The following is a 23921-nucleotide window of genomic DNA, read 5'->3' as shown; positions in this document are numbered from 1 at the left end:
TCTGGAGGGAATTTGAAGGCGGGGGTGCACTTTATGTTGGATGAAATTTTTACGAAGGAGTTTTCCGTGAGGAGAAGGGATATATTTCATAAAGGATGAGCCAGATTTACTGGCATTATTTGAAGAACGAACAGAAATTATTCCATATATGAACGGTTGTTCCCTCCTCAATACCTTACTCTTTACACTAAAGTTTGACTGTTTACTAAAACTGAAATATAGAAGCCGTTGAATTAGAACAGGAAGCTTTTTTTTAAGTGCCAATACCTTTAGCGTAAAGAGTAAGGTATTGAGGAGGGGGCAACCATTCATATACAGAACAAATCTGTCAAAAGTAATATGCAAATTTGCTCTAATTTTTCATGTACGGTAAGTCAAATTTGAACTGGCATTAGTTGAAAGACGTTCAGATATTAAATAAAAGATATAGTTTTTTAACTGAAAGTAAGGAGCAACATTAAAACTTAAAACGAGCAGAAATTATCCCGTATGTGAAAGGGGCTGTTCCCTCCTCAATGTTTCGCTCCTTACGCTAAAGTTTTTTATGTTTTAAAATGTAGAGTTGCGACAAAAAGTTATAATTTTGGCGTAAAGAGCGAGGCATTGAGGAGGGGATGGCCCCTTTCATATCCGGAATAATTTCTGTTCGTTTTAAGTTTTAATGTCCGTCCTTACCTTCAGTTAAAATACTTTTTTTATTTAATTTATTTAGTGTTAGAAAAAATTACTCGACTACAGCTATCTGTTCCTTTTCCTACTTACCAATCTTACTTACCTAATTCATAAATCCAGCAACTCCGACAAACAGATAAACACAACTTACCTTTCCTATATGTTAGCGGAGAGTCTGGTGCCGGTAAATACACATTTCACTTTGAAAAGTAACAATTTTTATGTTTAACAAAAGTAAAGAAACAATACTATCTAAAAGAAAAAAATTCCAATTCAACTTTGTGGATGATTGCCGAATTTACATTTTGAATCTTAGTTTCAAGATTGCTAGGCGTACTCTATTCTCGGTGTTTTTGTGTGGAATTGCTTTCGTTATATTATCTTAATATATTATTTGGTATGCTATGTCATAGGCAGCGCAATAGTGCTGCCTAAGTAAAGAGCGATGTGGGCACAATGTATTATTATTTCTATTTTTTTTTTTTTTTTTTTGCTTAAGACCAGAGCACTTTGTATAAAAGGAGTTGTCATAAAAACTAAAAAAGGGTTCATTCAAATGGAAATTGAAAGTGCTAGTGTCCTTTTTAAGAGTCGGAAGTGATTCAAAAGCAACCTGCTCCCCCCACCTCACCCTTTCCCCAAACACATCTAGTCAAAATTTTGACATAGCCATTCTGTTCTGCGTAGTTTAAAGGTCTGGAAATTATGTTTTTGGAGAAAACAACCACCCCACAGCCGTCAGGCCAAGGGTTGTAAGTTATGCCCTAGGGACATAGGACGTTTTTATAGAAAGAGTGGTTGTATAGACTTTAAAGGGGGCTAATTCGATTGGAAATTGAAAGTTATAATGCCCTTTTTAATAGTCGCAAGTGATTGGAGGGCAACCATTCCCTCCACCACCCGTCATTTCCCTAACACACAAACAATAATGTGTAACTAAAATAGTTTTATTTGTTACAAAATAATTTTTTTCAGGGGGAAAGGTTTACAAAATACTCTAAAAAAATATCAAAAAATTGTTTATATTCCTTTTTGTTGCGTTTTTAGTCGGACAAACCTTTTTTTGGGGGGAGAGGGGGTTTTCTAACTCCCTCCCAGACGCGCCCTTACTGCAGCACTACTACTGCTACCACTACCACTACATATAGCATATGTTATTGACTTCCCATAAAGATTATTATTACTTTCCAAAAAGACAACACGGTCTGTGCAAGCAGTGATGCCTCAACAATTTTAATAGGGAATGCTTTTTATAAGATGCAGATACATGTTACGTAATAGGGGAGGTTTTTCCTATGGTTATTATGCTTAAAAAACTACGGGCGTAGGGAAAAACCCTCAGGGCCCGCTAGTGGGGGACCTTCAAGACGCCGGACCCTATCAATCAATTCCAACGGGACCCCTAGCAACCAATTCCATCAGGGTCCTAGCAGTAAATTCCAACGGGGTCCCTAGAAACAAATTCAAATGAGACTCCAGTGAGCAATTCCGTTGGGGCCCAAGCATTCAATTAAACCAGGGCCCCTAACCACCGGGGGCCCTAACATTTGGGGGAAACTTGTATATTGATTTTTTTCTCTCGTGAAACTGATTTGCTCATGGCATTTATTGTGTTCTGATTTTGTTCGTGGAGCTTGTTGCACCCTGATTTTTCTCTTCATGAAACTTGTACATTGGTTTTTTCTCTTCGTGAAACTGATTTTGTTCATGGAAATCGTTGCGTGCTGATTTTCTTCGTGAAACTTGTTGCATGTTGATTTTTCTCTTCGTGAAACTTGTACATTGATTTTTCTCCTCGTGAAACTGACTCTGTTCATGGAACTTGTTGCGTGCTGACTTTTGTTCGTGGAACTTGTTACGTGCTGATTTTTGTTCGTGAAACTTGTTGCAGGTTTATTTTTCTCTTTGTGAAACTTTTACATTGATTGAAGGAAGTATTATCAATATTGTAAACTTTTGAATGTAAGTCTTAGAGCGGGAAACCTGCCACCGAAATTTAATGCAATGTGGGTCAGTTTTAGCTTGTGATCTATATTGGATTCTATAAGCCTAAGTGGGATACGGGTTTGTGGAATTTATGATGCTTAGTCTTATGGAAATGAGAATCAGAAAAACTAGTTTTATAATACCAGAAAGTGGAACTCAGACAATTTTAATATAGCAGAACGTGTTTCTAAGAACCTTGGAAGCCATTTATATATGGATTTCTGAAGTGCTTAAAGTTAGTTCTTGTCTTGCTTAATCCAGCCAAGTTCTTGTCTTGTTTGCTTTATATAATAAATGCATAGTTTATAGAAAACAGACTCCTGTAGTATCTCATTTCATAGTCACTCGCTCACAGCTACGAACAGTTTGGCTACACGTTTACTAGTACAGACATATCATTATTAGATGTTGATCAATATAAACCCAAACATCCCCAGAAGGGAGTATTAGAGGTTTACAACATCCTAGGAACAGTTTGGCGAGTGAAGTTGAAATTTACAAGGCTTGTTGTGGGGGATGTTGAACTAACCAAAAGACAATATTTGCATCCTATTACAACTGCTTCTACTCATTCTAGTGCAACTACTCCTATTATTATTGCTACTGACACTATTATTACTGACAGAAGGAGGACTTGGCATATATTCAAGACCGCGCAGAGAATTCTCATGAAATCAAGGGCTTAAAGTTAAAATTGAAATGTCCATATAGTATTTTAAAGGTTTTAAAGGACTCATTGTTTTTAATCCAAAAGTTGTCTGGATCTTATTTGAGGAGGACTGTTAGTGCTCGTTTGGTAAAACCGATTATAGATGAACAGGGCCAAAGTATGAACAGTACCGATTATAGATGAACAGGACTTAAGCACATTTGATGGTAGTATAAAAATGAGAATAAATGAACCGTATGAACCAGTTCTACTCTTAAAATGATCTTTATGTCGGTATAAAGTGCCTTAAATAGGAAATTTTACTGTATTCTGGAAAATTATTTTTGATAAAAAGAATTTTCAAAAAATGGGAGAAAAATCTGTAAACTTTTGAATGTAAGTCTTAGAGCGGGAAACATGCCACCTAATTCCAATGCAATGTGGGTCAATTTTATCTTATAATCCATATTGGGTTCTAGAAGCCTGAGTGGGGAACGGGTTTGTGGAATTTATAATGCTTTGTCTTGCGGAAATGAAAATCAGAAAAATTAGATTTATAATACCAGAAAGAGGAAATTTGACAATTTTAATATAGTAGAACGTGTTTCTAAGGACCTTGGAAACCCTTTATTTATGGATCTCTGAAGTGCTTAAAGTTATTTCCTGCCTTGTCTTAATCCAGTCAAGTTCTTCTCTTGTGTTTGCTTTGTACACTAAATACATAGTTTATAGAAAAGAGACTCTTGTAGTATCTCCTTTTACGAGAACCCATTGCTCTGAACAATTTGGCTACACGCTTGCCAGTACATACATACCAATATTAGATGTTTATCAATGTAAACCAAAACATCAACAGAAAGGAGTAGTAGAGGTCTAAAATATCCTAGGAACAGTTTGGTGAGTGAAGTTGAAATTTACAGGGCTTGTTGTGGGGGATGTTGTACTAACCAAAAGACAACATTTGCATCCTATTACAACTTCTTCTACTCATACTAGTGTAACTACTCCTACTATTATTACTTCTGATACTACTATTGCTGCCACTAAAGCTAAGGCTACAACTATTAATTTCACTGCAACTGCTATTACTGCTACTACTATTACTGCTGGTATTACTGCTGCTAAAGCTAAAGGTATTACGGCGGAAAATTTGGGGAACATTGAATTGAATCGGAGAAACTATAACCCCACAAGTTGTATCAGCAATTCTTCAGGAACAGTTAATGATATCAAATTGAAACTTTCTGTGTACGTTGAGAGGGATATTGAAGAAACCAAATGCGCTATGCGCATACTGCTACCATAACTGTTGCGACTACGTAAGTTAAGGGTATTAAGGTGAAGCTTTGAAGGAATATTTAGGCGGATACTGAACTAAATCCAAACAAAACCATGGGTATATTGATTTTCAAAAAGGTGTCAAAGCGATATCTCAGGAAAGGCTTAAATTATTAAGACCTTAAAGGGTAAGTTGTCGCGGATTTTGAACAGGTCAGAAGGCACTATGTGTATACTATTAATGCTACCATTACAGTTGCTATCACTAATAACGCTAAGAATATTAAGGTGAAAGTTTTACGGAACGTTTAGGGGGAGTTTCAATTACACGAAAGAAACGATATATATGCAGGTATTCAAAAGGGCAAATAAAAAAAAAATATCATAGGCAGCACCACTCTATAATAGCTAGCAATATAATTGAAACTTTTAAGGGAGCTAATTGGACCGTAAACTAAAAGTTCTAGTGCCCTTTTTAAGATTCAAAAGTGTTTAAGGCCAAGCACACTTCCTCCTAAGCCCGTCCATTTCCCAAATACACTTAATCAAAATTTTAAGACAGCCATTTTGTTCAGCGAAGCAGGACGCTCAAATAACTATGTCTGCAGGAATATTCATTCTGATATTCTCAAAATTCTGATTCAGAAAGATATTCTGATACTCTCAGGTATATCAATTCTCCACAGTTTATGCAGTTTTTCTGTTACGCTTTAAAACTAAATTTTGCGGTAAAACTAAATCAAAAGGCATTGTTTATAGTGTTGCCAATAAGACACCTCAGCAATACCTAGATAATGATTAAATTAAATTGAAATTTAATTGATTGGGTATTTAATTTAATTATTAATCAATTTAAATTAAATTTAATTTAAGTATTTAATTTAATTTAATTAATTAAATTTAATTTAATTGGGTATTAAATTGAAACTTTTAGGGCTACTAGTATTACTACTTCTACTCATAAAGTTTAAATAAATCAAAAGAGTGTAGGTGTATCCTGGATGTCAAAGAACATAAATATAACTTCTTGGGAATGAAGTTAAGTTTAATTTTTCCGGTCAACTTGAGCAGGGATAAAACTAAACTAAACTGTACTATTTGTCTTAGGATTAAACATTGTTAAAAAGTTTCTTCAGCATACTGATAGCAAGCCAAACTGGGGATTCTTATAGAAAAACCGAAAAGATATAATTTTGTCCATGAAAATGTCTGTATCAATAAAAAACGAACAGAAATCTATTTAAAAAACATTTTCCACAAAGCAAGTTTTTCAACGAAAAGTAAAGAGCTCCATTAAACCAAAAATGAATAGAAATAAAGTCAAATAATCTTCCAGGCGTAAAACTGCAACAAATTACCATCAATAAATAAGTGAAACCCAAAATAAGAGAAATTACAATAAATAACCGAATCAAACTCAAACCGAGCAAAAATTAATATGAGTAGGACCACCCCCATGCCTTCTCAAGACCAGAACATAACTTGCACTTTACTGAAAACAAAATATACAAAAAAGATTTTCATTTTTTTTTTAAGTTTAATAAATAAATTATTAAGACTTACAGGAATAAATATTAGTATATGTATATTAAACTGACATTCCACGATCACTTTTTCTCTTTTTTTTAAGTATTTTTTTCGTTTCTTTTTCTTTTTCTTTGCGGTAGTTTACAGAAAATTATTCGACTTTATTTCTATTCAGTTTTTATGGCACTTGGTATTAACCAAGTGACATATAGCAGTCGCCAATTCTGTCGGTCTGTCGGTCTGTCTGTCGGTCTGTCTGTCGGTCTGTCTGTCGGTCTGTCTGTCGGTCCCGGTTTTGCTACTTTAGGCACTTCCAGGTAAGCTAGGACGATGAAATTTGGCAAGCGTATCAGGGACCGGACCAGATTAAATTAGAAATAGTCGTTTTCCCGATTTGACCATCTGGGGGGGAGTGGGGGCCCGGTTAATTCGCAAAAAATAGAAAAAATGAAGTATTTTTAACTTATCAGCGGGTATTTGGATCTTAATGAAATTTGATGTTTGGAATGATATTGTGTCTTAGAGCTCTTATTTTTAATCCCGACCGGATCTGATGACATTGGGGGGAGTTGGAGGGGGAAAACCTAAAGTCCCGGTTTTGCTACTTTAGGCACTTCCAGGTAAGCTAGGACGATGAAATTTGGCAAGCGTATCAGGGACCGGACCAGATTAAATTAGAAATAGTCGTTTTCCCGATTTGACCATCTGGGGGGGGGAGAAGGGGCCGGTTAATTCGGAAAAATAGAAAAAATGAAGTATTTTTAACTTATGAGCGGGTGATTGGATCTTAATGAAATTTGATGTTTGGAATGATATTGTGTCTCAGAGCTCTTATTTTAAATCCCGACTGGGTCTGATGACATTGGGGGGAGTTGGAGGGGGGAAACCTAAAATCTTGGAAAACACTTAGAGTAGAGGGATCGGGATGAAACTTGATGGGAAAAATAAGCGCAAGTCCCAGATACATGATTGACATAATCGGAACTTATTTGCTCTCTTTGGGGTAGTTGGGAGGGGGGGAGTAAGTCTTAAAAATTAGAAAAATGAGGTATTTTCAACTTACGAACGGGTGATCGGATCTCAATGAAATTTGATGTTTAGAAGGATATCGTGTCTTAGAGCTCTTATTTTAAATCCCGACCGGATCTGGTGATGGGGGCGGGGAGTTGGGAGGGGGAAACCTAAAACTTGGAAAACACTTAGAGTGGAGGGATCGGGATGAAACATGGTGGGAAAAATAAACACAAGTCCTAGATAGATGATTGACATAAACGGAACGGATCCGCTCTCTTTTGGGTAGTTGGGGGGGGGGGGTTAATTCTGAAAAATTAGAAAAAATGAGGTATTTTTAACTTACGAATGGGTGATTGGATCTCCATGAAATTTGATTTTTAGAAGGATATCGTGGCTCAAAGCTCTTATTTTAAATCCTGACCGGATCTGGTGACATTGGGGGAAGTTTGGGGTGGGGAGACCTAAAATGATGGGAAACCCTTAGATTGGAAGGATTGGGATGAAACTTGGTTGGAAAAATAAGCAAAAGTCTTGCATACGTAATTTACATAATTGGAACGGATCCGCTCAATTGCGGGGGGGGGGGGGTAATTCTGAAAAATAAGAAAAATAACGTATTTTTAACTTACGAAGGAGTGATCGGATCTTCATGAAACTTCATATTTAGAAGGACCTCGTAACTCTGATATCTTATTTTAAATCTCAACCGGATCAAACGTAATTGGGGGGGGGACAGTTGGGGGGACCGGAAATCTTAGAAAATACTTAAAGCGGTGAGATCAGGATGAAACTGGATGGGAAGAATAGAAACCTGTCTAAGATACGTGACTGACATAACTGGACCGGATCTGCTCTCTTTGGTGGAATTGGGAGGGGGGAGGTAATTTTGAAAATTGAGGTATTTGTAACTTACGAAAGGGTGACCAGATCTTAATGAAATTTGATATTTAGAAGGATCTTGTGCTATAAAGTTTAACTTTAGGTTCTGACCTTCTCACAAGTGCCAAATGAGCTCTTGGCTCTTCCGACCTCGTCCAAATGAGCTCTTGGCTCTTCCGACCTCGTACCATATGAGCTCTCGGCTCTTCCGACCTCGTCACAAGTGCCATATGAGCTCTTAGCTCTTGTTGTTTAATGGAACTCTTTACTTTTCTTTTATAAACTTGCTTTTTTGAAAAAGTGTTTTGAAATAATATGAATAAAAAGTTTTGTTAAATCTTCAACCATGTAAACCTTTTCGGGCAAGTGAGATGCCTTTCTTGCGTCCGGGGCAAAATCTGGATTGCGCCCGGAACAAATTTTAATAAAATTTTCATTTATTAAAAAAAAAATTCCAACTGCGTCCTATACTTTATTTTTATAAAAATTAAATCTAACTACAAAAGATTATAACCTTTAAATTATCCGTTTGAAATTCTGTGCCCCCAAAAATTTCTGCAAACCAGCTGTTTTTATTTTACAAAATTAATAACCGATAATATAAAGACGGATAAAGACGGAGTGTTTACCTAGTAAATAGTAACAGTTTTTCATAATAATAATAAATAAGAAATAAATTAAACTCGTTTTCAAAATGATACAAAAAGCATATATTATTTTTTCCATCGAGAATCTATGAATATAAATGAGTATGGGGAAGGGAAAATGTCATTAAGGGTTCACTTTTAATATTATCTGCCATTTTTATTTGATATTTTTAAAATGTTTTATATTTATCGAATGTATAAAAATCCTTAATATTTTTTTCTTAAAAAACATGTAAACATTCCCTTGCATATATGGACACCCACATAAATTTTTACAAGTTAGGGCAAGGCTTAAAAAGACTTTCAGGGGGGAGGGTAAGTTTTTAAAATATCTTTTATTCCTAACACGCGTGAATCATGTAATAATTTGACATTTTACATATATTCATTCTTCCAGAAGGGATAGGAGACAAATATCCAGGGAATACCCCTTACATTCCCCAAGGTTGCATAAACAACAAGCGACCCTTTCCTCAATAAACATTTCTTCACTTCCTTTCTTTTCTTAAACTTTGATTAACTTCTCAATGAATACCATAATTAGATTTAGCGATAAAATTAGCTGTCGAATTTTCGAAACTTCACAAAAACCCCGACGTCTCAAATTTCTCCCATATTTTATCCGAGCAATAAATCCGCGGCACAGGTAATCATGGATGGTCGTTTATTGAGACGATAAATTTTTGTGAGATTGTTTTGATTATGTGCCTCGTGGGACAGATGATTGATTTCATCTCCTGGGCGCGTTTATAATTTCCACAAAATTGAAAAATCACTGCTAAATCTATTAAATCCCATATTCTCCCTTTCCTTTGACAGGGCGAATGAAATATGTGTCGTACATGGTGTTGATACGATTTGTTTTTCAGCTGTAAACAAAAAATGTTGATGACTTCTTCAGCGTATTTCAGTTGGATAGTCTTCATTTTCAGATACTAAAGCCCGTGACACGCTTAGAGTTTTTTACCGAGCGTTCCTTAGAGGTGTATAGGATAGTATTACGACGTACACATTGAGCGGCAAAAAAGCGCTCGGTACAAACTTCGACGGCAGCAATGCAGCCTTCCATTGTCGATATAATAAACGAGCGGCGAAATCAACGATCGTTTATTTTAACTCATACGCCGAACTAAATGGAAGCTCGAACTAAATGGAAGCGAACACAATCAACGTTTATTACCGCGGTAAAATTCTAGTTAATTGACTTCTTGCTATCTCAGAAAGGGTTTGGGTTAGGAAAATGAAACTTCCAGGGATGGGTCCACAGGCCAGAGTATGTCCCGGGAAGGTATTTTAAAGTACCCACCTCCACTCCTCCTCCCTCTAGAGGGCCCTGAAATTTGCCTACATGACAGGTCTACCTATTGAAATTTTGACAAAACAACATTTTACCTTAGTTTTCATTTACTAGTTGCTTTTTCTCTGCCTTTAGTTCTGAAAATGCAATTCCTGTTATTTAAGTAGAATTTTGAGCCATATCAATGTTTTTTTTTCAAAATTTAGGAAATGTATTTGCATAGCTTTAAAACCTCACAAAATGGAATTGAGCAAAGTTATGAAGCTGAAAACAATTTTGTTGTACTTCAATTAAGCAGAAGATCTATTTTGCAAGGTTTCACTTTTATAACAAACATATTTTTAAAGGTCATCAAAGGTCAGGGCCCTCTAGAGGGAGAAGGAGTGGAGGAAGTTGCTTCAAAATACCTTCCCGGAACATACTTTAGTCTGTAGATTCATCCCTGAAAGTTTCATTTTCCTAACCCAAACCCTTTCTGAGATAGCAAGAAGTCAATTAACTAGAATTTTACCATTACCGCTAACAACTGCTGATGAGAGAGTATCTTTGCTGAGTGTATATCATAAAAAAAAAAACAAAGTGGAAGTCATAAATGATTTTTTTTTTCCTGTTAGTGCAGAATCAGTGGCAGGTTATGGAGGACAGTGACCCCTCGGTATCAGTTTAATTTTCTCTTGTGTAAATTGCACTGATGCACACAAACCTTCCGAATCTGAGAATTAACCCTCCCCCATTTCCCATAATCCCGGTGTGATAACTGCCCGGGATGTAGCTAAAACACATGCAAGATGAATCTCTGGTATATTAAAAAAAAATTCACTAGTTATAACATAAATATGATTCATTGTAATTAAAACATGAGAATTTACCTTAACAATGTACTAAAAAATAAATAGTAATGAATTAATTTAGCCAGAGTTATGAATGAGAACGTCAGGGAGAAGTTTGAGGCATTTTTGTCTCTTTATTCATTATCTGACTCTCTTTGAAATAAAATTGTTATATTTAAAGTTTGTAGACTTTGGCTAGTCAATAAAAAGAGCATTATTACTGTGTAAAGCTTGCATACACAAATTATGTAAAATTAAACAATTATTTACAAAACAAATTTGCAAAACATTATCTGCGGCAAAGGTAGGCAAACTACGGGCCGCAGGCCAGACACTGTCCTTCCGTGTTCCGTATTTTTTCCGCGTTGTGGCTTTACTCATTCGTATTTTTTCAATAGGATTCTTCGGTATGTCTCGGATAATGTTTTTGAATACTTTCTCCGTCCAAACTGGGATGCAAATAAGTCCCTTTTTCATAACATTTGTTAAGATAGTTGATAACATTTATACATTATAGTATGTTTAGAAACTGCAAAAGGTTTAGAAAATGTTTCCTTTTCAACAAAAAAACGTATTATACTGTTGTAACACAATGTAAAGGTTAAATAAATAATACTTGCTAATACATTATCCTTATTTCATGTTTTGTTGTTGATCTTAATTAAAGGAATTGCATCCTAATAAACGCGACCCTGTTAGCATTATAGTTTACGGTGTGGTCCTCTGAAGAAAATGTTTTCTCACCCCTAATCTAGGGGATAAATAACATCATTGGATAAAATTAATATATACTAGGATAAATTATTAGACATTACGGATCGTTAACAATGAGAATACTATCCAATTAGCCTACTAGGCTTTTTTAGCACTAAGACAATCTTTGAATTACCAATCCAGGATAGCGTGAGGTGTCATAATATAAATTTTATTTTGTAAGTTGAATCTTTGCAAAATATTTTGAAACAAAATGAAAATTTCATCAAATTTTCAATGTCAAGAACACTTTAATATGGTCAGCCGGATCCCTTGGTTCTTACGAAAACCGCTGGCACCGATTTGCCACTTTTTCAACACATTAAGTAAAGAGTGGCCTATATAGAGTTAAATGGTGTCTCCACCAGTGACATAAGATGCCGCTTCTTGCATAGGAGTTCAAAAGTAAAAGGAAGTTGCTTTGAGTTAAAATGAAACATTTAAATCCCACTCCCCCTGCCCTTAGACCCAAATGACAGCAACGAACAGGAGGCTAAAGGGTGGAATGAAAGTAAAAAAAAACGGAGATCAAATACGTACGGAGAGATAATGTTTACTAATGCGTCTTACTTTATCTTTTCCAAACAACTAATAAGAGGCGTTCCCTCTTTGCAATTGGTTAGTTTCAGGTTCATTTTATGGTGATAAAGTGTAAAAAAAAACGAAATTTGAAGTAAAGTATAAAAAATGACACAAAAGATTTAACAGATGAACAATAATCTAAAAAAATAAACCAGAAATCCTTTCTAGATTAGCCTTTTTGTTCCTATAGGTTTCGCTTGGATTTTCATGAAGGATAAAGGATGAAGATTCTTCCAAATCCATTGGTGGCACCTAGGGCGTCAGATATTGTCGAAGTTTCAGCTGCCGCATCTGATTTACAGGTTAGGTAAAATCCTGTCGTTCTACCTCGCAGCATTTGGGACCGAACTCTGAGCTCTGTATTGCCAAGCGGATATCAATGTTAAACGCTACCACAGGGATTTGCACTTTCATACACAAGCAAATAGTTTAACAATTTTATTTTCTTATCAGCAAGCAAAATGAAGACCTGCACCAATAGTATCTTTTGTGTTTTCAGTGAAGTATATAAACAGAGATATGTAAGTATAGTGGCCCACCTATCCCTCTAGTTTAATTTGACGACATTTCCTTCCAACAAATAAACATTTTACTAGGGGTCATACAATGCTTAGCTTCATATACACCATAGGCATATACGCGCGGAAGAACTGGCGGCGCAAACATAAGCCAGTATGTAGGTTCAGATGCAGAGGAAATTGAGTCTTAGAAACAGTAAACCAGCCAAATAGCACGGTCGGATTCCCAATGTTGTTAGCAGCTATGGATAATATTGCGCACCCTCTTGGCATTTCATATTGTTATTTCTGAGTTAACAAAAACCATGTTTCTCTATTGAACAAGAGGAGTTTGCCTTACATGGATTAACGGGTTACATCCGTTAATGACATTTTGAATAGCTATAAACCTAGTCTTTATTAAGATACATTAAAATCTCAATTACGCGAAGCTTCTGTTACAACATTCATCATACGACATTTATGTCGCATAATTTTGGTCATTCTGTTTTGGTAAATTTTGACAAAGCTACTAATAGCAAAGCCATTCTAGGTATTAAAGTCTTGTTAAATCTTAATTTTAATAGTTGCACGCCGCACTGAATAATAAACAAAGTTGGTTCTTCACTATAAATATTAGCAAGAAGAATAGCGTAGCAAGAAGAGTAAGCGTAGCAAGAAGAATCTTTGCAAAACTGTCCTAATGTCTTTATATTGCTTTGTGAGGTTCTGCATAAGCACAATCGCCATTGCGGAAACAAAATTTTATACTTATTGGAACGTCTTATGCATAGAAAGCATTGCGAAAAGTAAAAAAAAAAAAATAGTTAAATACTATATAATTCGTAGACTTCGTCTGAAGAGTTCAACTAATTCTATCTTTGAGTACTCACAAACGCACTACCTAACAAATAGCCTTGGTGATTTAAAAGTTCCATTTATTTTATACGGATCAAATGAGTGACCGAACTGTAAATAGATATGTTTCCGAAGTGTATATATTAAGTGAATGTTACTTGTGTTACTTTAAAATAAGAGCTACCCTTGCCGAGTAGATAGCACACTGGATTTGCATTCACATGTCCTTCAGGACATGGATTCAAATCTTGGTGTTGCACGCTCAAAGCTCTGGCTTGGGGTGGGTGCCAGCAGTATAGCCCTGCAAGTCATGGAGGCAACTGAGCATCGAGATCTGAGTCTCGATTCAGTTGGGTCAACTCCGCCACAGGGTGTAATTACAAATTACTGTAAGACAACGTTTTATTTGCTGAAACCTTCTAAATTCTAACTTCAGTTTGGTAGTGGATGAACTTCCGAGTGGTGGACATGGTGCTCAACTCATATTCGCGTACCACATCATTCCGCATGGTTGGACCAGAGAAATGATAGGTGGAGATTCGGATGACTGATGATTTCCTACCAGATTTATTCTTTACTTACTTAGTTTGATTTCACGAAAATCAGACATCTTTCTATCCTGCCCGATCCCAAACGACCTTGGAATACCAAGACCCTTTTATCTTTGCAGGCCTCCACTGGCTATCTTCACTCACTCTTTCCTCTATGGCGACAGTTCCTATGGAAGTGTTACTTCGTCTCTGGGTCTTTTTGAATTTCTGCTGGATTCTTGTCATCGCATTTATTATCTCTAAGAAGTTAGGGGATTAACAAGTAAGAAAGTCTTGACACACCATGCCTTCGGGGCAGGGTCGAGTGTGGGAACTTAGTACTCCTGTGTGCGAAGTCACGCCTGATCAGATTTAGGTCTACCTTGGGAAACTAAGAACCGCTGAAGCTAAGATTCATACCCTCAACCGTAAAGTAAGAGAATAAGACAAGTTTTATCCCACTTCTAGTGAATTGGTTTAACGTCCCGTCAGATAACGTCCCGTCAGATTAATTAGTCCTGTAGGACAAACGCTAACGCAGAAATGCCAAGCTTCCTGGGAACTCTTGTTCAAGCAAATTCCGACAAAACCTCAATGAAAACTGAACCAAATAAGTGTGTCTAAGCACAAGAAAATCTTTATATCCTTTTGATGAGAGTAATTCCGATATCTGACAATTCAAATAAAATAAAATTATACGTGCACACAGGACTATAAGGATCCGAAATAAAAGCTTGGCCTAAAATTACAATTTTTCGTATTTTTTATTTCTGCACCGACGAGAACACAATTGTTCTAAAAATCTCATCAAAATAAAAACAGTCGTTACATTGCATAAAATAAAATGATATGTTTAAAAGTCAAACTCTCCGATTTAATTTCTTACTGTGGCTCTCATTACAAGCTTCTTGATAAAAATCTACTGTGTCTTAGAAGCAAGATCATACTGATTTACTAACCCTCTAAAAGACGCCCAGTTTCTAATAAATAATGATCGAATTTTAATTTCCCTCAGAGGTGCTAACTCAAAATAAAAACTTTACAATGAAGTCACAGTAGTAGCCTTAAATTAAATCGAACATGATTACCACTATGATAAGTGCATAAACATTTATCATAAGGAAGACTTATCAGGGTGCCTTATCACACCATACTGGGAATTGCTTCTTAAGTCATGCTGTTTTACTGGCTACTCCATCTCTTACCAATTCACTTTAGGCTAGTATGAACTGATTATGCTGGGGTAAACATTCCTTACTCGAACTGATTTTTAAATTAGACACTCAGAATTGGTTGCAAAAAGCATCCAACTGACACAAAAAATTAGTCAGAAGCAATATAATCAGTCTTGTATATTCTACAATCAAGTTGTAGTCATTATAAGCGCGGGTTGAGGATTTTTGTCTGGAGTGGGTACAAGAGAACAAAATATAGAAAACTCAATAAAAAAATTGATGTTTCGAGGGGAGGGTATTAGGGGAGAGTGTATTTTTCATGCAGCTTCTAAATAATTAGGGTATCTCAGGATTTTCACTCACTAGTATTTCTGCTCCATTCGGCCAGAATTGCTGTTTTGTGGCAAAAAATTACACTTTGTTGCAGCACCAGGGGCGTATCTAGAGCAAAATCTTAGAGGAGGCCCAATGTGACAAGGGCGCCAACGAGAAAAATCTTGGGAGCTAATGTATCAAAGGTGCCAATAATTAACAAAATAGACAAATTCAATCTAAAAAATAGTGAAAAAAGAAAAAAAACGGGAAAGAGGGCGCCAGAAAAATCTTGGGGGGGGGAGAATCCCCCTGGATCCACCAGTGTGTGACAAGATCGCTTTTGTAAGGAGGCACTATAACTGTTAACCTCCACTCAAAGGAGTCCCATTATCATTATTTACACGATCCCTGATTCAGAATAATCACTTCTGGCAATAATAGAAAAGAGGAGACAAAAATTACACCATTCAGACTGAAATACGATTTTAAAGAGAGAGGATTGTAAACCTCCAATCAAGGTATTTATACCATGGTAAATTTATTGTCTGTCTTGGAATTTGTATTCCCTGGCATTTCAGCCCACTATGGGTAAAAAATAATGATTTGTGGCATAATTTTTGCGACAAGCATTGTTGCTTACCGCTATTACTACAATAAATAAATAAAATAGTAGAGAACGTCATTTTGGTGTGGCGCAATCCTTTTTTTTTGTTTAAAAGGGGTGCTGGCTATTGTACTTTTCATTTAAGTAAGCCCTCTCTTTATATTTAAAGACCAGTGGTTCAATTCAATCACCCCTGGGGGGGGGGCGGAACAAAAGAAGACAAATCAGTGCTACCCATCCAAAAATGTTACTTCCTTCGTTGTTGAATGTATTGTAAGTCTCCACTTACGGGTTTTTGACAGTAGGGATATAAATAGAGTTCAACTTTTATTCCGGTTTGAAGTAATTTATTAGGGGTTTCCGAATTTTTCTTTGAAAATTTCTGAAATTTGTTTCATTAATTGTAAATTATTGTTCTACTGAATGTAAATGGTAGGTGTGATTTCTGAATCAGCGTACATGAAAACAGTTTCTCGCTTGACAGATTTTAGAAAACAAGCTTTTAAATTTTTGTTATTGTGGGCCATGGTTTACTCTTCACTAGGTTTAAGATACTGCTGCAACCATTATTAAATGTAAAAGGAGGGAAGTAGCATAAAAAAACCTCTGCATTCAAGAAAGATAACACAACATAACGTAATATAACGTCTGTAATTTCTTATGTTTCAATGTGAAAACTCTAAAAGACCTCTTGTAAAAAAGTACAACAGTTAGAACATTCACATGGCAGCAGTGGCTTCAATACAATTCAATACAAACTTCTTCTTCTTTTTTTGGGAGGGGAGGACAAATTCATTTTTCAAAAGAAGGGGGAGAACTTGTCACTTTTTTTTATTTTGCCAACTAAAAACAAAGATATTTTTCAATGAAAATGCCCCAGAAAAGGAATTTTTCGAAAATATATGGGAGAGCAAAAAATATAGAGGGTTAAAGCCCCCCTTATCCGTAGTAGAATAGGAGCGAATGTCCAGCTAGAAGGAAAAATAACCAAAAACAAGCATGATATCCATAGAACAACCGAGGGTAGGTTAGGTCACAGCTGATAAATGTAAATATGGAGCAAAATAACATAGTGCTCAATACAAAATGATAAATATTCCCTTAAAAAAATTAAGTAGATTATAAGAAAAACGACCGTTTATAACAATCAGGGCACATCAGAGGGATTCTACTATCCCATATGGGTTTCGGCACATAATCTGTTTTGACTTTAGACGGCACAAGACCGGGAGTTTCTTTGAACTGTGTTCATGATCGTTCATATCAAATACCATATAAGATTTCGTCGAAATACAATTATTTTCAAAACTTTCGATTCTTTTCTCTAGCTGTCTTATCATCACCCAGCTTTCAGGGCCACACATTAGAAACCGCTAAGCTACTTTATTGTTTTGATAAAGAGTATGGATAACTTATAAGAGTGGAGACTTGCACCAGTGTCGGCAAAATTGTTGCCCTTCTTTCACAAACCCCATTCGTCCCAAAACCTCTGTTACATGCATTAAACTACTTGGGGTGACAATTACTGATGACCTGAAGTGGGATACCCTGAAGTGGGATACCCATGTCCTAAATATCCTCAAACTAGCTTCCCCTTCAGTGTCCATCCAAAAACTTTTCATGAAATTTTCTTACTTCTCTAAGGATCTTCTTCAACTTTATGGTCCATTAACTAGATAATGCTCGAGTATGCTTGTCCATTGTGGCATTTCGGTCTCTCTTCAGCGCATATTTATAAGATTGAAAATGTCCAAAACCGAGCACTTAGAGTCATAAATGGAGAAGGGAAGGCTCCATGTCATTATCTACTAGGTAGGTTCTAACTCACCACGTGCCTCCGTTTCGGCATCAAGATCCTGTCTGTTCCCCGATTACGTTCCATCATCCCCGAACCTGTCCTTCCCGCCCGCAACAGACCTTCCCCTATGAAATCCCAAAATTGACTCTCGTCCCTGCTAAACATGGAAGATATCACAAGCGTTTTGTTCCTAGTTTTTTTTGAATTGTGAAATAACCAGGAAAACTAGTCGCTAATCCTATTTTTTTGTTTTTTTTTATAGCTAAGTTTTGACTCATTTTATTTGTGTATTTTGTACTTACGTGAATATCAGCGATGTAAAAATTTTTGATACGATATATATGTGCTAGTGCTATTTACAACGCGAAAGTCAAATTCGGCCACCAAGCTGTGAAAGAAATTTTTTAATTAAATTATGTTCTATAAATCGTTATACCTAACGATTTGGCGACACTTGGCGACATTTGGCGACGTAAATAGCATTTGGCGACACTTCGCAATTTTCAAGCTTTGTAATCGTTTTTCTATCAGGAACTGAGATCAGAACCATATTATTACACTAATTTCACCAACTACATAAATTATATTAATTATTCTTATTGTTACATTTAAAAAAATTACAGGATTCGCCATACTCTAGATGGCGTTCAAAGTTCTTTTTGTGGAAACCAGCGCCAGTTTCCACTATTGTGAGTTACCCATACTCTTTGGTTTGGATCTTATACATCTTTTACTCAGGTAAGCATGACGAAGCCTAAAATGACTTGTGGTAAATGCTATGAATCACAGTGAAGTTTTTTCTAAGAATTTTCATACCCGCTCACCTGTGTTCAACCTGCTTACAATGCTTTCAACACTTCAAAGATATTGTATTATTAGACTCCAAATGCTGGGAACATTCCATTGAGAAGAAAGCTGAGATGATAGAAATTTTCCCCTAGCAATATGTACAAAATTGGGTATATGGGTAGCTTGTTCTACCCAAAAAGACTACATAAGCTATAGCTATATTTATGTTGCTATGTTTAATTTATGAAGATTTTCGAAAGATACTCTGTTATTGGCCGAGCCAATGATTGTAGGACAATGATAAAAGGAATAAGTCAATTTAATCACAGAAAAAAACATTCAATGCCCTGTACCGTCATTCAGCAGAACCCTAAAGTAGATTAAAAATAAAAATAAACATAAGTATTTTCTTTATCGATTTCTTAACCTTTTTTTTTAACTAGCTCTAAATGTTTAATAATCAACACAAGAAATAGCTTAGAAACAAAAGAATTGACTGTTTTTTTATTTCTGCCGAAGTAACGGAAAATCCTACAATATAAGACTGAAAAACACAACCAAAGAAGAAAAAGAATAACAAAGGAGACCTACTGATACATGGAGCAATAGGAGATCTACTCTGTTGATATCCCTTAGCGCATCGATTGCAGGTAATACCAGTAACACCATCTTTGCAAGGACATTGTCCATTTGTCTGGTTACAAGTTTTCCCAGAAGCACCGACAGGATGGCAATCACATTCTAAAAAACATATGATTAGCATCTATTGATTAGCATTAATAACAATATAGGGAAAGAATAGTAAAAAGAGCAGAATGGGATGAAACAAGGAAGACAAAAAGAGATAGAGGATAAGCGGGAAAGAGAGAGATATAGAGAGAAAGAAATACAAAGGGAGAGAATGAGAGGGCAAAAGAGGGTGAGAGAGTAAGAAAGGGAGGGATAGGTATGGGAAGAATAGAGATAAAGAGAGCGAGAGAAGGGAGGGGAGAAAGCAAATTAAACCGAAAAAAATAATCAGATAAAAAATTAAAATAGACCGTAAGAGGAGAACACTTAGTCGACTTTCAGTGGCTGTATAAAGGTCATTCATCTGTAAGGAAATATTTAGTACTTTGAACTCATTTGACAATCCAATTCCAAGACCCATAGAAACAACCCTCCAGTTTTTTATTGTTCAAATTTATCAGCGCATCAAGGATTGCATTATATTATCGACAGAATGTACATTGCAGTACGATTGCTCAATTGTATTGTATTGTAGTGAGTATTACGAGTAATTCTCATTTGTATTGCCACTAGACTTTTTTTTTACTTTGGGAGATATTTTCAGAAATGTAAGGGGGGTCACGGAAATGAATCAATTGGAGTAATATAAATTCTATTACAATTAATAGGGACATGGACGTAATTTCAGTAGACTGAGGGGCGAAATGGTTCCAAATAGGGGACGGGCTGGTGTGTATGGGATACCCTCCAGGGAAACAGGGGGCTTCTGGGAGCCCTTTCCTAAAAAATTTGTTACGGATGCCGAAAACCAAACGGGAAAAATGTAAAGGTGGTGTGGGCCTGTCCTATGTCTTCAATAGCACATTTTTGTTCAAACAGCAACGAATTAAAGTTACTATTTAGCAAATAAGCTATATGGTTAATTAAAAAAAAATACACAGTAGGCTACACAATAAGCAACACACACACACACATTAAAGAAACGTAAAATTAAGTTGGCAGTCCTATTTCCGCGCCCGTCTGGTAGCGGATACTCACCGGTGGATTATCTCTGCACCCGGCGTGCCTGCTGCGTATCTATTTTTCTACATTTACCTTACTTACCTTGTGAAACTCCAGATAAAACTAGCGCTATCGTAATTACTGCCGTATGGACGTTAGTTTAATAAAAAAAAAAAAAACTTAACCTAGTCCAACTTTGTTTTGACAAAAAAAAATGAATTTGGCAACACACAAACCAGTTTCTTACCCATTATTCTTTTTATGCTTATTAAATAAAGTATAGTATTTTCCAAGTTCTTTAGGGGGCAACTGCCTCCCCCATTGCCTCTTCCAAATGACGTCTATGAATTGCAATAACATTTATTATAAGATTCACCAGAGAATCTTACTTAAACTAGAGCCAAAGTACAGTAGCAAATGGAAATATGATTCAGAGAAAATAGAGTGAATGAAGCCAGTGCAGTAGTAATAACATCTCCCATAGCAAACCATCAGGGAAATTACAATCCAAATAAATTTCGTTTGCTATCTCGCGGCAACAGATCCCAGAGATTTTGTAAAATATTCATGACTGTAGGGAAACTTTTCAGAGCTCTGTTCGATAAGCCTATTCTTACTGGGATCAAACTGATTCATGTTGGAATATAGATTATAAGTCACCTCTCTTTTGGAAACAAAAAAAAAAAACTCTTGGGGATCTTTGCTCTTAGCGGATGAATTCTGCTCAGGGTTGCCGAAATGTCCCATAGCCGTATGAAAGATCTAGCAAAACGAATTTCCGCGTTCCTTTGTTTATTTGTCAAGACTATAATGACAAAGTTTTCTTATAACTTTACTTAAAATAAAGCTTAAGATAAGATCCTCTATTCAAAAAATCAAACAAAAGGTATTCAAAAATTTTCAATTCATAGGAAAAGGTCAGGGAGGTGGCCTGATTGTTCCTGATTAAGTCAAACCTAGATGGTTTGAAGAAACACTGTTCGCCATATCTACCATGGATTATACTTTACAGTGTCTCCAAGCTAGCCTCTGACCCTGTGTCTGGCCCCTGACCCTCCGACGCAGAACAGCCTTTGACCCTGTAGCTCTAGCCTTTGACCTTACCTTATTTACCTTACTTGAGTAAAACTTCCATGCATTTGGTAAACATAAACTGAACTAAGAACAGTCACGTAACCTCGTCAAAGTCCTGAAGGGGGCAATTTGGAGCCAATTCTCCCATGTCAAGACAAAATGACAGTAAAAAATGAGACATATAGTACCATAAAGGCAACGTACTCTAAAGAAAACTGATTTGTTTCTGTGGATGATTGAATTATGCAGACCTATCTTAGTTTTGACTAAGATTTTGAAGACGTTTAAATTCATCTGGTGGGGGGGGGCAAATTGGGGTCTGGGGGTAGTTTTCCCTAACTCATAGTAAACTACATCCCTGACTAAGAAGATAGTCCCTCTGTTTGAATGAATGAAGCTCCAGTTAATGTGCATCTTTAGCAGTTTTGAATAGTATCATAATTGACTAGTGATATTGGAAAAGTAGTTAAGCATACGGTACGTTTTATTTGGTTAAATCCATACACATCAAACAGCGTCGGGTAATTTGTCAGATAACCTAGTGCATTAAAAGTCAAACTGTCCCAACTCATTTTGTATGAAATTTATCTGCAGCAACTTTTTATGCTGAACAGCAGAATAAATCAGATTCTTTTGGCACTCCTATTCGTTTTTGCGATATAATTTATCAAGTTTTTTTTTTCACCTCTAAAATGAAACAAATCTACAAAAAAAGGCCATTATGCAACAGGAAAACCAAATAAAAAACTGCTCCCCTAGACCTTGCCCCATCAGCCTCACACTTTTTATGCTCCTGAGAGAGCTCTTTAAAATGCAATATTCTTCAATGATGAATAGCAAGTCGGCCAGGAAGCCGGACTGTTCCTCTAATTTCAAGAAAACACATCTTTCAAGGACCAATCGGTGGCACTAATTCATGGAAGTAAAGGAATAGGGGCAAAAATGAATTTTTCAAATACTATGGGGGGAGCAATTCTTTTTTTTTTATTTTCAAAAAGACAATCCCGACAAAATCAGTTTTCCATTGAGAATACCAAAAAGTGTATTTTTTAAATCAGGAGAGGGTGGTGGCAAGTACCCCTGCCCCCTCCAATTGACGACATGGATATAATTCCCCAGCAGCCAGGGAAATAGGACAAGGCCATACATAATAATGATTAATGCATGATAAGTCACTGCATTTTTTTTTTTTTATTTAATGAAGTTAAAATAAATATATGTTAAAAAACAAAAGGTATTTACGACACGGACATGTTAATATCCCTAGGGTTAAAAAGCCCAGAAATAGCAAAGAAAATAAGTAGATAGACCCAAAATTAGCCTGAAAAAAAGTATATCCAAGAACTATAAAACGTGATTATTAGAGTTTCTTAAAGAAATATATGCAGAAAAAAAATAGATTAAAAGTATAAAAATTTCTATCTCAGAATCAAATTCAGAAACCAATAGAAAAAAAAACGGCGAATAAAAATTAGAATAGAAATAGAATGATCTTTAGGCTTAGGAAATGTGTAGGAAATTAGCAAATGACGATGTGGTAGAATAGGTATCATGAAATTGTTGGCACGAATTAGAAAATCCCGGGATGCTTCATGGTCCGATCCCTTCTGAAGTGTTATTATTCACTTATATTATTCACCCCATCTTGTGACCCTCCTCGAATTTCGACAGTTTCTTATTGTCGAATCGTTATATCAAGAAATATAGCCAGTGCTTTCCTATTTCCAGTTTCCATTAGAGAATAATTCCTAAGACTTACTTATTCATAGAATCGAAGGGTGCTAATCTGAGTTCATGAGAACGCCTTGGCTGGAAATTAGGAGATAGAGCCCCACCAACCAACTAATCCATTTACATCTAGGAAATTAGCAGGGAGACATTGCCTTTTTTAGGATAGAATTGTAGTCAATACTGTTTCTAAAACTCTTTATTGCTCGTGATCAGGAAAATTACGACACTAATGTACTTCATGTTTATAATCAGCAGATACATTCTTAGGAAATTTAAAGTTTTGAGTCAAGTCATTAAGCAGTTACGTTTTTTTAAGTAAGGCGTATTACAGATGTTACGAAGATGCGAGAACATACGAATTTTGGTGAGCCATGCCCATAAATATTTTTACGGGCTGTTATAGCCCCCCCCCGAAAAAAAACTACATGTATGTCAGTTGGATTTTCTTGTAGGAAGTCAAGAATCAAACATCTTCTAAGGAGTTAGGGACGAGACGACGGATTTTCTCGTCATTCTCCTCCTAGCCAAAGGGTTAAATTGGTCCCCAACTAAAGGGCCTATTTTTCCCCAGAAAGTGTCCCTAGCCACGCCCATGCACTCTACATATGTATACACCATGATTCTCCAACCAAAATTATTGTGAAAGGAGGAGGGAAGCCACCATTCGTTGGTTAGATAATTTGCAACCCATTGCACTTGGCAAAA

The 23921-nt window shown here is 36.1% G+C and overlaps 1 protein-coding gene across 2 annotated transcripts in view; it reads right to left on the bottom strand.

Moving 5' to 3' along the window:
* Positions 1-23921, bottom strand: part of LOC136030563 (netrin-1-like) — a 178063-nt gene that overhangs the window by 77175 nt on the left and 76967 nt on the right. For both annotated transcript variants that reach the window (XM_065709624.1, XM_065709625.1), the window contains exon 3: positions 19272-19421. In XM_065709624.1, the coding sequence (XP_065565696.1) occupies positions 19272-19421 (150 nt within the window). The remainder of the gene's footprint in view (positions 1-19271; positions 19422-23921) is intronic.

The sequence above is a fragment of the Artemia franciscana genome, chromosome 8 (assembly GCF_032884065.1).
Source record: "Artemia franciscana chromosome 8, ASM3288406v1, whole genome shotgun sequence".
Taxonomy (NCBI): domain Eukaryota; kingdom Metazoa; phylum Arthropoda; class Branchiopoda; order Anostraca; family Artemiidae; genus Artemia; species Artemia franciscana.
The sequence above is the reverse complement of the archived record's forward strand: the minus strand, read 5'-3'. Positions and strand labels throughout refer to the sequence as shown.